We start from the raw sequence: 15,218 nt of genomic DNA on the forward strand, positions 1-15,218 counted from the left end.
CCTTGAAAAAGTAAGTGAGTTATTGCCCCTTTTGTACGTAATGCTTGTTATCCCTACTCCTCTGAAACCATAAGAGATAAAGACTTCAAACTTTTACCAATGTCCTCGGTACATTTAGAAGTTTCTTCAATTTATTTGATTCCAAAAGAGTCCAACGTCCCCTTCAAGCAGTTATTTCCCTTTGAATTTCACTGATTTCACAAACACATATGAAATACACCCCTCTTTTTAAATGTGTGACCTTTGATCTTTAACCTTGACCTTAGACCTTTAAGAACTAATGTGTTATAAGTATATGGGACAAATATATCAGATTCATTTACATTCAATTACCCCTCCCCCCCCCATTTTTATGTTAACCTTGACACTTGACCTTTGATCTTTAAAAACAGATGTGTTATAAGTATATGCAACATATATATCTGATCTAGTTCAATGTTCAATTAGCTCTCCTCCCCCTTATCCCTTCTTTTGTACTAGATTTGCGTAATTAAGCATTTTAGTGGCTAGAATCCAAAAAAATGCTTGATCATATCCTTCTTACAAATGACAAACATTTTGAAAAAAACACTTCTGGATGTAGAAGGGCAATTAATTAAAATTGGGGTTTTTAAGGGCCAAGGGTAAAATAAGTTTTATCTTTTCTTTCTTAATTGGACGAAATGCATATATATATATATATATATATATATATATATATATATATATATATATATATATATATATATATATATATATATATATATATATATAAAGTTACTTAAGAGAACTTATTAAAAGCGATATAGAAAAGCATTAGTACTCAAATCCTTTTTCAAGGTCATGTTTTGTTGTAGAAAATCAAAGTCGATTATGTCATATCCCTTTCTAAACATTGGACGGAAGTTCTTTTAATTTTTCTTTTCGAAAAATTGTTCGAAAACAATCGGTCTACTAGTTAATATTATTTTTAAGAGTTCTGTCGCCTTTATATTTTATTTGAGGCGAATTCCAAGTTCAAGTTTGACATATTTAATTTTAGCAATAAAGATATACGTTATAACTAAATATGTCTTAAGGGCAGGCCATAATTATTAGAAAAATTGTATGTCTAAGAATGAGTTGTTGTGTCAAAAATAGTAAAATTTTGTAAAATGTTGCCCAATTTTGGGCCATTCTAGTCAGGAACGCCAGCAAATAAGAATTATAAGTAAACTTATGTATTTTAAGTATTTATGTATTTTTGTGTGTAGGTAAGAAACTATTAATATTACTGTTTTTCTTCTAAATTTGAGCGGACGTTAATTGATATTCAGATTTTAGCTTCCATAATTAATTTAGATATCTATTCATGGTTTGTTTTAAAATAAGAGTGTAAATTTAGTTTTTAGTTTAAATCTAAAGATTGGTCACATTAAAACTTAGATAAATTTAGATAGATAAATTTTGTTGAACTGTCTGAAGAGCTGACATGGCTGAAAGTGCCAACAGTAAACACTTTATTTAGTTTGGTCTGCCGCATTCTGTTTTATTTTTTAAGTATATATATAAAGGATGTGGATTTGTTGTAATGAATAAAGCATATTATGAAATTAAAATATTAGATATGCTAAATAACCCAGAAAATTGTAAACATGCTGAAGAACTCTAACAAAAATAAAGCAATTTGTGAATGAAAATTTATCAAATATCACTACCAAGGAAAGAGACTATCTTATTAATTTTGATGCCCGAGAAAGTCAATTCTACGAATTACCAAAAGTGCATAAATCATTACAAATAAAAAATGCTGTAGAAACCCAAGCTGGAGAACATATTTGCTGCCTAAATCCAGAAGACATCTCTTTTAGACCTATTGTAGAAGGACCTTATTCACCACCCAAAGATTAAGTTATTAAGGTTTTCCGCTCTCAGCGGAAAACCTTACTATTATTCTGAAAAATTTTCAAATTTCTTATTATTTTTTTTTCTTCTAGACGCCAACTTTGATCCTAAATATCTCGCTCGTTTGTCCACCGATTGTTTTGAAATTTTCAGGACTGATAACATGCCGCGTGATGTTGTCGTTGCATATTTTAGTTGAGGAAAATCCCTATCCAGTTTTGAGTTATTCCCCTTTTAGTAAAATTTAACGACTTCTTTTGTCCAGGGGGTTTAGCTTTAACGATGACTGGCAGAGTCTCAAAGATGAGCTGGTTTGGAAGCTAATACATTGAATTTGTGCGAGATATATTTTATTTATTATTTAAATGCAAATAAAAGGGGTGGTATAGATGTTGAAACAAAGGTAAGAAAAAAAAAATAAAAAAAATTCGCGTATTTTCCGTGTTAGTTTTCTACCTGATAAAAATTTGTTATAACATGTATTTTAAAAGTTCTTGGTCTTATCCAGACCTTTCATTTGGTATACCGAAAAAGGGGCTGACCCTTATAATTAGGGAGTTAGAGGCGTCCAAAGTTTCTTGTCAATAACTTAATAAGGAATAAATATTTCTAATGCATTATTGAAGCAAAGTTGTAAGGAAATTAGTTTTGAATCCTTCTATAGTATTCAATTTAATGTTTTCGTAATTTATAGTCAGTATTTGCAGAAACAATTGTTGTCAGTTCGGTCCATTTTTTGTGGGGGTGCGCACGTTTATGAGGTTATGAAAATGCTTCTTGTAATGCACTAACTGATACATGTAGCGCGCAAAAATAATTCCACATAAAATTCCCAAATGTTTTTATACATATGTACATTTTCATTTCATATAGATAAACCTCTTTGACCTTATTTTTGTTGTTTGTTTCATAACTGTGCCCCTGTCGATATTTAGATGCATTACGAGACTCAGGTAACCGATCGATAGGAGAGTCGCTAGCTGTATTCAGGTCGTCGCCTAGACGACAGTGCATGTGCTTGTAGAGCTGGACGTACACGATTAACGCCCCACTGTGTTATTGTAACAGAGACATTTTGAATTGTTTCAGTACTGGGAGATGTGTTAATAAAATGGTTCCAATGCATGGTAATTAAACTCAACTTTTCTACAATACGTATACACGGCCGTCATATAAAGCACAATGTGTATTATTGACATGACAAATGTACGCTGGCAATTTAAACGAACGCGGGATTGCTCCCGATAGAACAATTCTTTTAAGGCCAAAAAAAAAAAAAAAAAAAAAAAATACTGATATGCGATGAATATAATATAATTATCATCGTGGAGATGATTTTAAAAAGTGAACTTAATATTCGTATACGATAATATTTGAATCCAAAGCCGCTAGTTTTAAGTTAAGGTTATTAGGGATATTAATTATGACTTGCCCCTCGTTTCAGGTTTTTTACTTGCAAAACATCTACAAACGAAAATACCAAACTACATTCAGCAGCAACTTATAAATTATTTATTCCATACACAATTCTAAAGAGGTAATTAAATAAATTTTATAAATGCTTTATACATGTATTCGCTATGTTCCATGGAAAAAAGTGGCATGGAAAAAATGTTGTCCAATGTTCATCAAATACGCTGTAGCCTTAGCAATCGAAATTAATTAACAAACTGTATATTGATAGATTGACATATCAACAAACATTCAGACCCGCAATGTGTTTCCTTACAAGTTCTATAAAACGTAGACTCAATGACTGAATTCTTTACCGTTTTCCGTCTGGGTTATTTTGAATCACGTGTGTACGTTATGTGTAGCCATATACATGTAGATGAACACTTTAAGTGTTTAATTTTTAAAAGAAATTGTGTACATGCAGAGCAATGCAATGCTAGGACAATAAAATTCCAACAATGTATATGGTGAGGCCGGTCAGACTGATACTGGTTCTGCTTGTTCTACAAATAGCGAATGTAAGACGAAGTATCTGGGTGTTATATTTTAAACAAATATAAGTATTGCTTTTTTAAAAGCTTGCATTACTCAACAAAGTATTTTATTGGAATCATTCTTAGTTACCTAAGCTGCATATATGTACCGCTCGGTCTGTTTCCCGGAAAAATTGACTACCATCCGAAATTTTTCATACAAGGTCTACAGACTTGCAGCTAACATTACCTTTAAAAATACATTTTAGAATTTGCCGCTGTTTATAAATTCATTAAAAAGACGCGCAGAATCAAGTGGTAATATGTCGTTTAATATGGGATTTATGACGTCTATTTATATTGTTTTCATTAAAATTATTTCATTATTTCAAGCTTGTGGGTGGAATGAAATCAGTTTCACATGTTATATGACATACAGATGTCCTCTCCCCACTTTTTCTCGAAGCAACTATTTTTATAAAATTTACATAAAAAAATTGAATTATCATCGAGGCACCCCCCCCCCCCCCCCCATTTTGGAGGCATGTAAAAAAAAATGGTATGAAAATCATGAAATTATGAGTGAAATTTTGAAAATTTTGGAAAATTCAAAAAAAAAATCTTGTTTGGCTTGTCAAGATTTGTTGGATGAGTTTGTCCCCCCCCCCCCCCCCCCCACTTTCAAAAACGATGCTACGTGCTTGGAAATTAATCATTTCTTTAATAAACAAAACAAACTAACAAACATACCCGATCCAGATAAATATAATTACATGTATCAAAAATAAACTACACATTCATCCTTCACCCACATTATTCCCTTTTCGATATTTGTCATCGTTGTAGACCCTTGTAACAATCTGTTAAGTATGTGCTTGCACGAAAAAGAACCCCTTGCTTATCTACATTTTCATTAACGCATACATTGAAAAAATATATTTTGATTTATTTTTGAATTTCTTTTGATGTAAAAAAAAAAAAAGAGAAGAAATTGGTTCTTAGTCTCTCTTTATGCCTGTTTGTTAGCGGTTAATCCAAGTTCATTTTGAATATCCTTTTGTAATTTAAAAATGCGATGTAAATTTTTTTCATGCAATATTTCGGATAAAGCAATGAAGAGTTCATTCTTGAAATTTTATTAGACCATAGAATTGTAAAATGCTAACATTAAAAATTGTGCCCGATTTCTTTTTTTTTTTTTTAAGGTAAAACTTTATTGATTTAAAAAATGATTCTTTGAGACAAACAAATTGACATAATCAATAAGAGTTTGACAATCTTTAACTGCAGGTCTGTAGCTCTTAGTCAGAAAAAGAATCGGATGGACGACCTAGGACACAGATCGTCCATCCGAATTTCTTGAAAATTGCCATTATATTTTCGTACGCGGACGCAATACTCACCGAGACTAAATGGTTCGTATCTTAAGTTTTAAGTTTTAAGTGCGTTGAAAGGTAGTTTTGGTTTTCTGATAATTATGAACATGAATAATGAAATAAAAATGGTTAAAATTACAGTAAAATTACCGGCATCGGTCTTCTCCGTGTGCGGATCTAGAAGGGGAAGGGTTCCAGACCTCCCCCCCCACTCCCCCCCCCCCCCCCAGCGAAATTTCTTTCAATTACGTGTAGATTATAAACTTACCAAATATGCCTCGGATATCCCTTGGCAAACTCAAATAACCGTCTGACTTTTCAACCCCCACCCCGGAAAATTTTTCTGATCCGCGCATGTTCCCCCTCCTCGAAATACAAAATTATTCTTCAAAACCCCTTGTAAAATTTCCTGGATCTCCGCATATATACTAAGAGATTCATTGGCACTTGCGTTCGGTAAAAATGCGTGTAAAACGTTTGCCAATGGTCTTTTTACCTTCGTACCGGGCATAACCACAGTCCCACTCTGTGAATAAAATGTGGCGAATCAAACTAGAGACAACGTGTTAAGATCTGTATTTGCTTATAAACATGTAGCATCATCGTGCAAAATGCACTGTTCAATTATAATTTTTTTTTACTTTACTTGTAAAATTCAACATCTGTTTCGTAATTTTTTCTCACAGTTTATTTCTTACATAGTTACTTTTTTATTTTTAGTGATTTACACTTTTCAGACTTAATATGTGATTTCAAAGAGACAGAGTGTCATGTTTTAAGGACTGTTAATCTCTTAAAACAACATTGTGCAATTATCAGATTTTCATTTCTTGGACATCAAAGACTCATTGAGTTTATTTAATTATTTTATATCTGTGAACCTTTCACTCAGCTTACTTATATCATTACCTGTCAATTGCAATTTACACTCATTGTTAAGATTCTTATAAATAGTTATGTACAATTGTCAATGCGCAGTCTGGAATACGGCGGCCAGCCCCGGCAACGTCCGACTCTCCCAGAGTCTTGAGTCCGGAGGCCACTTCTGGCCATATCCGACTTGTTTGTAACATGTCTGTCTGTTAAATTGTTATAATGTTGCCATCGTTGAGTCTCGTCCAATAATGTGGAATCCTGCATCAATTGCCTGTTTATTTCTCTGAAACTGTATACTGGTGGACCTTCGGGAATACGGCAAACCTACCCTTCGTTTAGCTTACGGCCCACAGCGCGCCCAAACCTTTTACCTTATACACTTTACGCCAACATTCCCTCACCCGGTTCGTACTGCACACGACCGATGCAGATCCAGACGAATTACCTATCACCGTAAAATCTACGCGGTCACAGAAATATAATACTTTGTTTCTCAGTGTTTACACATCTAATATTGTACGATGGTCAGCTATCAATTTTTTGTAATATGTCACAAGTATGACGCAGCTACGACGGAAAACCTAATCGTTGCTTGCAACGAGCTCGTCTCTAGTTTGATTGATATATTACTAAAACCCTACCTTGATAAAGTTCCCAGTTTTATAAAAGATAATGTGAAATTTATAAACCAATTACCAGAAAGTGTTCATCATACCGCAAAACTTGTGTCATTTGACATGGTCAGTTTATATTCTAATATACCAACAGAGCATGGAATAACAGCGGTGAGCTATTAGATCAACAAGCATCCTGAAATTCTATAAGATCGCTTTAAAAAAGAATTTATACTCGAAGGATTACATATAATACTTCAGAACAACACATTTGCGTTCGACAAAAAGCATTATTTACAAGTGAAAGGTACAGCAATGGGGACAAAGGTGGCACCAACATACGCCACTCTAACTCTTTGATACCTTGAAGAAGGGCTACAGGAACAAATACTTTCACTTTCACTTTCACAAGAAGAAGCCAGATCTATTAAATCTAGTTGGAAACGATTTTTTAGACGATTGCTCTATTTTATGGAATTATAGTGACGAAAATTTAGAAATATTTCATCAACTTGTGAACAACCTTGATCCTAACATCAAATTTACTTGAGAAGGTAGTGACACCAAAAATACTGTTTTCAGGCGTTCTGGTTATAAAAAAGAATTCAAAACTTTTTACTGATATATACTACAAAACAACTGACACACATCAATATCTTCATTTTAATTTGTGTCACCCTCATCATACAAAAACTGCTATTACATATAATTTAGTTCGACGTATTTGTACCATTGTGAGCGATGAAAACACCCAAGACATACGCCTCAGGAAACTCATACATCAATACTACTATATTAAAATAATAGACTCGAATTTTTTGTCTTTAATACCGAGAAATCGGAAGAATACTGGCTTTTGTTTGATATATTTTAAACATCATTGGTACTTGAAGATTACCAATTTGTTTTTATTTTTTCTCAGTTAAGCTTCGCTAATTAAAAATCAACGAAAGTTCCTCAAAAAATCCCGGAAATCACCTGGATTCTTTGGATTTTACAATCTTGCGCTTGCGCAAAACATTCACGCTAACGGGATCTTTAGTTTATGTCCACAATATCACATCTGCATGAATAAACTCAGAAATACGGGTAAATTTTCATTGGACTTTTGCTATATATTCTGTTCATATATAATAATGATTTCTAATGAGAGAAAGTATAAAATAACAAATATAGATGTACATTTCAACTAAGTACTTACTTTTGTCTTCGTGATGACAAAAATATTTGATTACATGCAAAAAAGTTACATTATATTTGTTAGGAGAGTGAAGAAGATAGAATATGTTTTATCATTAAAAATAATGTCCTATGGACCCAGTTTTACAAAGAAAATACGTGTACATTGGTGAAAAAGTGTTGAATTCTTCCATTCTGTGGATTGAAATTTGTAGTTGAAAGGTATTTGCAGTCTCAAAAAGGTTTGTTGTGATGAATTTGACTGTTATTTTCAAGTCAACTTCATTAACTTTCTCCAAAAGCGTTCCGGAGCGATTCTGCAATTTTCTGCTACACTACGGGCATTCTATCTGTGATGAGGGCCTTTCCCGAGACACAGATTATTAAAAAAAAAGGTAAGTGTAGTGAAATTAATAGCATTAGTGTAGGCTTATAGCTTCGTTATGTAAATGTAAATAATAACGTGTGTCGATGTACCTATTTCGGAAATGTCTGATATGCAATGTCAACCCGTGCACGCACGGGTCAAAGTCTAGTTACCTTAATAACTCAGGTTATTCCGAAGGTCTCATTGACGACGGAGTTTGTAAAGCCAGACAATATGACAGATCGGAATTATTAACCAATAAACATCCAGAAAAAAACACTAACATTATTCCATTTGTACATACCTTCAATCCAAGAAATATGAACATTACGCCAATAATTCATCAGTTTATTAATATCCTCATCAACGACCAATCGACGAAAATGTTTAACAAAGATGTGAACTTCATTTACAGCAGTTGTCAGCCTAAAAATCTAAAACGAATATTGTGCACTTCCTATTTTGATAACAAACACACAGTTACTAAGTGTAAAACCCACGATGCGGGACCTGTGACCATATTACAGGGGGATCTAAGTACGACTTCAGCGGACAAGAATTCATCGTAAAGACTGATATCTCGTGTGACACTAAGAATGTTTTATATGCAATAACATGTCCAGGCTGCAACGAGTACTATATTGCCGAAACGACCAATCCACCCCGTGTGCGTGTGCATGAACAATACATAAATACCCCGGGATATTGACAGATACCGTTAAGTGAGCATTTGGGTATTTGCAGCAATAAACAGTTTAAAACATTTCCGTTTTACAAACTGTTCAGTGACGGTAATGTTCAAAGAAGAGAAAAAGGTAAAACAATTCATCCGTATTTTTAAACCCGAATTGAACTGTCTATTATAATCCTGTATTGATTTGAATATTATCTACTGTATAAATATTATAAATATAAATATATATAAATATTTTTTCCCGCTAAATCTAGCTATGACGTCATAATAGACTTTGCCGTTCAGCGTTCATTCTAGCTATGACGTCATAATAGACATTGCCGTTTAACGTTCAATTTTTTGACGTCATGTTACTATCTTACCATTATATAGTTTCTGAAGAACTATCTATCTTTCTATGCGGTTGATTATAATTTAATCGACCTTTTCCATATTATTAAGGTATGAGTTTGTTTCAATTTGTTCTTTCTGTTTGCGTGATAACTGGTTTATATGCATGAATCGAGAATTTGTCATTCTATGCACGGATACCAACTAATTAAAAAACAAAGATATCGTATTTTTAGTTCTTTTATATTTTGGTATGTAGACAGTTACACTTTTAATTGACAAATATACACCTTAGAGGACGTGTCCAGGACATGTCATTTAGATTGTTTGGTTCATATCTCTGCAGCAAAGAGAAAACTAGTTTAAGAGTTAAAATGACACAAACGCAAACGTGCAATAAGTACACGAAAGTGTTGTTGAAGCCCTACAAAAAAAAGGTAAAAAGAAAACTATTCTTTTCTAAACATTAACGTTCACATTTCGTTTTTCTTTGCGACAAACGAATAAAAGTGTAAGACCCTGTGCATATTAACTAAAGTTTTGATACATGTAACTTAAGGCTAATGTTAACTTTGTTCTCGATATACACAAATAAGTGCACGGGATATATTGTTGCATTTAGTGTTAATAGGTGTTCTGTTCATTTACTTCAGTGGTCTGTTTTAAAATTGTGAGTTTGTTAAAAATCATTGAAATTTCTACACGTAACCTCAGTGCAACTTTGAAAAAAAAACATGGCCATACAGAACTCTTTAATGCAACCCCTGGCACACTCCGCTGGACTTCCTATATACACACTATAGACATTCGACCCTTGTTTACCACAATGCCACTTTCCTTATCCATATATTGGGCTTTCTTGGTCTTTACCTTTTACATCGGGGACAATGAACTGGTGGGATTCTTTGTTTTTGTCGATTGAGGTTGTTCAATGCATCGTTGGTAACTCTCATAACTCATTCAAATGACAAGTTTTTTTGCTGTTCAGAAGGAAAACTCGGAACTTTGCAGGAAAGTACCTTAAAATGAACAGTCGTCGCAAATACATTCACGTTGCTGGAGTGACCGAAAATCGGACCGACACGGACGACGTCATGCTGGACATCGCCAGCACATTTGAGATCCATATCAAAAGAAGGGAAACTGTTGTCTCACACTGAGTAGGCCCTAAACACAAAAACATGCCGAGACAATTAAATGCCTGTATCACTAATTATGATCTATAGCTATGTCATGTCATGCTTAAATCCAGGAAAACCCTGACGAAAATCGCTGGAATGGTGATAAAAACCCGAACCAACCGTTCCTACAATAAAGCATTTTTAAAATGAATCGTTCAAAACTGTAGATACAAGAATATCACACAAAACTCTTACAAACCTGTTGTACAAGTCGTCATCCTCACCGCCCCAGCCATAAAAGATATTAGAAAATCCGTTGATTGCTTCAAATTGTTCTTTAGTAACGGCTGTCACACCACCAAAATTGGTGGGGTATGGTAATCTGAATATACACATCCAAACCATTTCACATTCAAGATTAATAATTCAACAAAAATAATTTAAGAGATAAAAGTACTTCTACCATCATTATTATTTCTTAGTCAGTCTCTTACTTATAATTGAGTTTGTCAATTGCAACCGATAAATGTTTCGGATGGTCAGCAGGACAGGAGTAAATGTTAAAATCATTTTCTGGAAGTAAATCCACGTCATGAAGTATAAAACAGTCGTAGTTAGAGTCATTGGAGGCTTCCTTAAATCCAATGTTGAACAAAATACCTCGGTTGAATTTAAGTTCTTTTGTCTAAAAATGAAAACAAATGGTGGATTAATAACTGACATTAAGCCTTGTGAGAGAAATTGTATAATAGGAGACACATGCATATGTACATGTATGACATGCATGTAAGACCCTCTTGTTTGTTTATTTTTAGTTTCTTTTTATTATTACGGTTTTCCGTCTTCAGCGGAAGAGGCTTCTATTATTCTATTGTTTCTTTTTCACTCTTTAGGGTCTTCCGTCTTCAGTGGAAGACCTTTCTATTATTCTATTGTTTCTTTCTCATTGTTCTTATTAGGATCTTCCGTCTTTAGCGGAATATCCTACTATTATTCTATTGTGTCTGTTTTTTAAGGTTTCTTTTTAGGGTCTTCCGTCCTCGGTAGAAGACCCTTCTATTATATTATTGTTTCTTTTTTTTATTTTTAGGGTCTTCTGTCTTCAGCGGAAGACCCTTTTATTATTCTATTGTTTCTTTTTCACTTTTCTGATTGTTATTATTCTTTTTTAAGGTCTTCCGTTTCCAACGGAAGACCTTATTGTTTTCGTTCTGTTTCTTTTTCTTCGCTATTTTTCTTTTCTATTTCCAACAAATTTTGTGCACGCGATTTCTTAAAAACGACTCACCCGATTTTCATTAAACTTTCAGATATGATAGATACTGATCTAAACTTTATACGTAATTTGTTTTGATGACGTCATTTCCGTTTTTGATATATTGACGTTTTAGCGATATTCAGAGGGTCGGCTTGTCCTGGGATCTTCTCCTTAACGATTGAAGATACTGAGTTCAAACTTTCAGGGATTGCAGTCGAAAGATTGTAGATGTGTCTTTAGGCATTCATTTTTGTCTGACTCAAAAGGCGCTAAAGCTCGCCTGGAACCGGAAATTGAGATTTTAAAAAACGTCGTTATTTTTTCTAGGTTTTTTTTTTTTTTGTTTTTCTCTTTTCTGAAAAGTATTTTTTATAAACATGTTACGTAAAATGTGTTAGGAATTAAATGTACTTTCATTTGATATCAAGAAAAAGGGGCTGGCCCCTCAAATTAGGGTACAAAAGGACTCTTAAGTCTTTCATCTGTAGCCCTTTACTGAGGGATATTTTATGAAGGGTTATAGAAGCAAATATGTTTATTTTACAATTATGTATCCAAGCAATGTAATGATTTCATCATGTGTTACATAATTAGGGGTTTTAAGGGGCCAAAATTCCAAAATTTTGATCACACATATCTCAGAGAGAAAAATATTTTAAAATGCAGTATAGTAGAAAAGATGCCCAAAATGATATGCTAAATAATATGCAATCTTCAAAATTTCGTTAAACGGCCCCAATAAGGCGATAAGGGACCGGCCTCTAAAACATTCTTTCTCAGATATCTCAAGAATGGTAACGAATTTCTAAACACATGTTGAACAAAATGTTTTTAAAGTTAAATGACTTTTCATTTGATTATAAGAAAAACGGGCTGGTCCCTAAATGTAGGGACCTAGAGGGCTCTAAAGTCTGTTTCCTATAGCTCTTAACCTAGGGATATTTCGTAATAGATTATAGCAGCAAATATGTTTATCTAACAGTTATATAGCTTAACAGAATAATGATTTTCTCATGTGTTACGTAATAAGGGAATTTTAGGGGTCAAAATCCAAAATTTTAATCACTTATATCTTAAAAAGGAATATATTTTGAAATGCAGTTTAAAAGAAAAGATACCCTAAATGATGTACTTAACAACGTTAATATGCAACCTTCAAAATTTGGTTCAGCGTCCCAAATAAGGAGATACGGGACCGGCCCTTAAAAGATTCTTAATCAGATATCTCAAGATTTGTAACGAATTTCTAAACAATTGTTGAGCACATTGTCTATAAAATCAAATGACCTTACATCTGATTCGAAGAAAAAGGGCTGGCCCCTAAATATAGGGATCTAGAGGGCTCTAAAGTCTTTTTCCTATAGCTCTTTACCGAGGGATATTTTGTAATAGATTATAGAAGCAAATATGTTTATCTTTCATTTATATAGCCTAACAACATAATGATTTTCTAATGTGTTAATTAATTAGGGGGTTTTAGCGCTCGAAAATCTCCTGATAAGGAGATAAGGGACCGGTCTCTTAAACGTTTTTCACAGATAACTCGAGAACGGTGACGAATTTCTAAACACTTGTTGAAAAAAGCTTTTACACCTAAAACAAATTAGTATCTACTAGTCCTTAAATTGTAGACCCTCCTTTCCTGTTTTAAATAAGGAATAAGGAATCATTCTTTGAGTATTATGGTCGAGTCGTGATCAAATCCAATAAAGCCCGAAGGGCTTTATGATAGATTTGATCACGCCCCGACCGAAATTATCACCTCATAATATTCAAAGAATGATTCCTTATTAGTTATATTTATATAATTTTAGGCCATCGTACGATTAAATATTTAAATATATAAATAAACAAACCCCGCTGGCGCCTCGATTTGGCGTCATTTGAATTATGAGTTATATAGTACAAAATCGATACGTAATGTTATCACAGACACAGACACTGGATAATGTAAATATATCATTTTAACTGTTAAATAATAGAAAATAAAAATCAAATATAGAAGTTCAAAAATCAGACGGAAGATCTCCTCGTTGCTCGCAAAGAGATTGTATCTAGTTTTCTTAGTGATTTTGTGCAGACGATTTCTCGAAGATGGCTCGATCAATTCTATTCAAATTTTGAACACTAACGCGTTCGTATCTGAAGTTTAATGATTTTCTACAATTTTTAAAAGATCACTTCCGGTCGGAAGTTATCGTCGATAAACGATTATTAAAAGCGAATTTTGTCTGCGACGTTTCTCAAAAACGAGTAAAGATATAGGGCTGAAATTTTCAGAGATGATAGATCTACCGTTTTTCTGGTGCAAAACACTCAAGAAAATTTCTGCCGTCACTTCCGGTCGCCACCGGAAGGAAATTTGAAAAATTGATTTTTTTGACTTTTTTTTAAAAATATTTTTCTTTGAAATTTATACATCTTATAGTGACTCTTTCACTGATTCAGAATTTGTAATTTGTTTTAAAATCGATCAAGGCATTTTCGAGAAATGAAGCATCAAAGTCCTGAAGCGAGAGTCCGAGTAGCCCAGTCGCTAGAGTGGTGGACATGTGCCCAGGCGACCCGGGTTCAATCCCCGAGTGCCGAAAATCTTTTTCCTTCCTTTTGTGCCTAGATCTGATTTTTTATCTTTAAAATGATGGATTCTATTATTTTCCGTTTTACTTTTATAAAAGAAGTTACAATAATAGCGCTTTTCCTCGTATTTGTGTATTGAGATCCATATCAACAGAGTTATGAATTATTTGGCATTTGAATTTCAATTGGCGTGCTTGACATGTACTGAAGTAAAAAAATTCTTACCCCCGAGTCCTTCACTCAATCCTAATGAAAATTCGTTTAAATGTACATCGGACCCCATTGTAATTGTCTGTCAAATTTGCAGCGGATTGAACAATTAAGTAGAATCCTGAGATCCAACGGCGCTTATTGTCTATAAGCGGAAATACAATTTACGCAGTACACGCATCGACCCCCCCCCATTCTTCCTATTCACAAAGTGATTTAGTTTTTCTTGTCTGATTTTACTGGATCTTTCATCTTGAACCTTTATTTTCAGCCTAGTACCAATCTAGATTACTGTACTTATGACCAGACCAACTCGTTAATCTTTAAGAGAGTTATGAATTTTTGGGCATTTGAGTTTCGATTGGCATGCTTGACATGTACTATAGAAAAAAAAATTCTAACTCCGGAGCCCTTCACTCAATCCTAATGAAATTTTGTGTAAATGTACCTCGGACCCCATTCTTATTGTCTACCAAATAAACAGCGGATTGAACAATTAAGAAGAAATTCCTGAGATCAAGCGGCGAGTATAGCCTGTACGAGGACTTAAAATATACACAGTACAAGGGATGTAAGCAGCCGCGTAATATTTTTGTTGCATGTATATTTCTTGTTTTCCGCTTAGTCTGTATCTACGGATGCGTGTGAGCTACTTATGAATGTTAGAACTGTGGAAATTACTGTCATCAAATTTTTACCGAATAAATTTACATGTCACTGATTTCGTTATTCTACATTTATAAAGATTTTATCAATCATGTTGAAATAAAACAGTCAAACACAACAGTAAACGACACGAAAAAAAATCTCAACACTGAACAC

General features: G+C 33.6%; 1 protein-coding gene across 3 annotated transcripts in view; it reads right to left on the reverse strand.

Moving 5' to 3' along the window:
• The window catches only part of LOC128159955 (beta-1,4-galactosyltransferase 4-like), a 92,842-nt gene that overhangs the window by 25,068 nt on the left and 52,556 nt on the right, over positions 1-15,218 (reverse strand). For all 3 annotated transcript variants that reach the window (XM_052823196.1, XM_052823195.1, XM_052823197.1), the window contains exons 5-6: positions 10,843-11,033; positions 10,608-10,730 (exon numbers count right to left, since the gene is read on the reverse strand). In XM_052823196.1, coding sequence (XP_052679156.1) covers positions 10,608-10,730; positions 10,843-11,033 — 314 coding nt within the window. The remainder of the gene's footprint in view (positions 1-10,607; positions 10,731-10,842; positions 11,034-15,218) is intronic.

Source organism: Crassostrea angulata, chromosome 8 (genome assembly GCF_025612915.1).
Source record: "Crassostrea angulata isolate pt1a10 chromosome 8, ASM2561291v2, whole genome shotgun sequence".
Classification (NCBI taxonomy): Eukaryota; Metazoa; Mollusca; class Bivalvia; order Ostreida; family Ostreidae; genus Magallana; species Magallana angulata.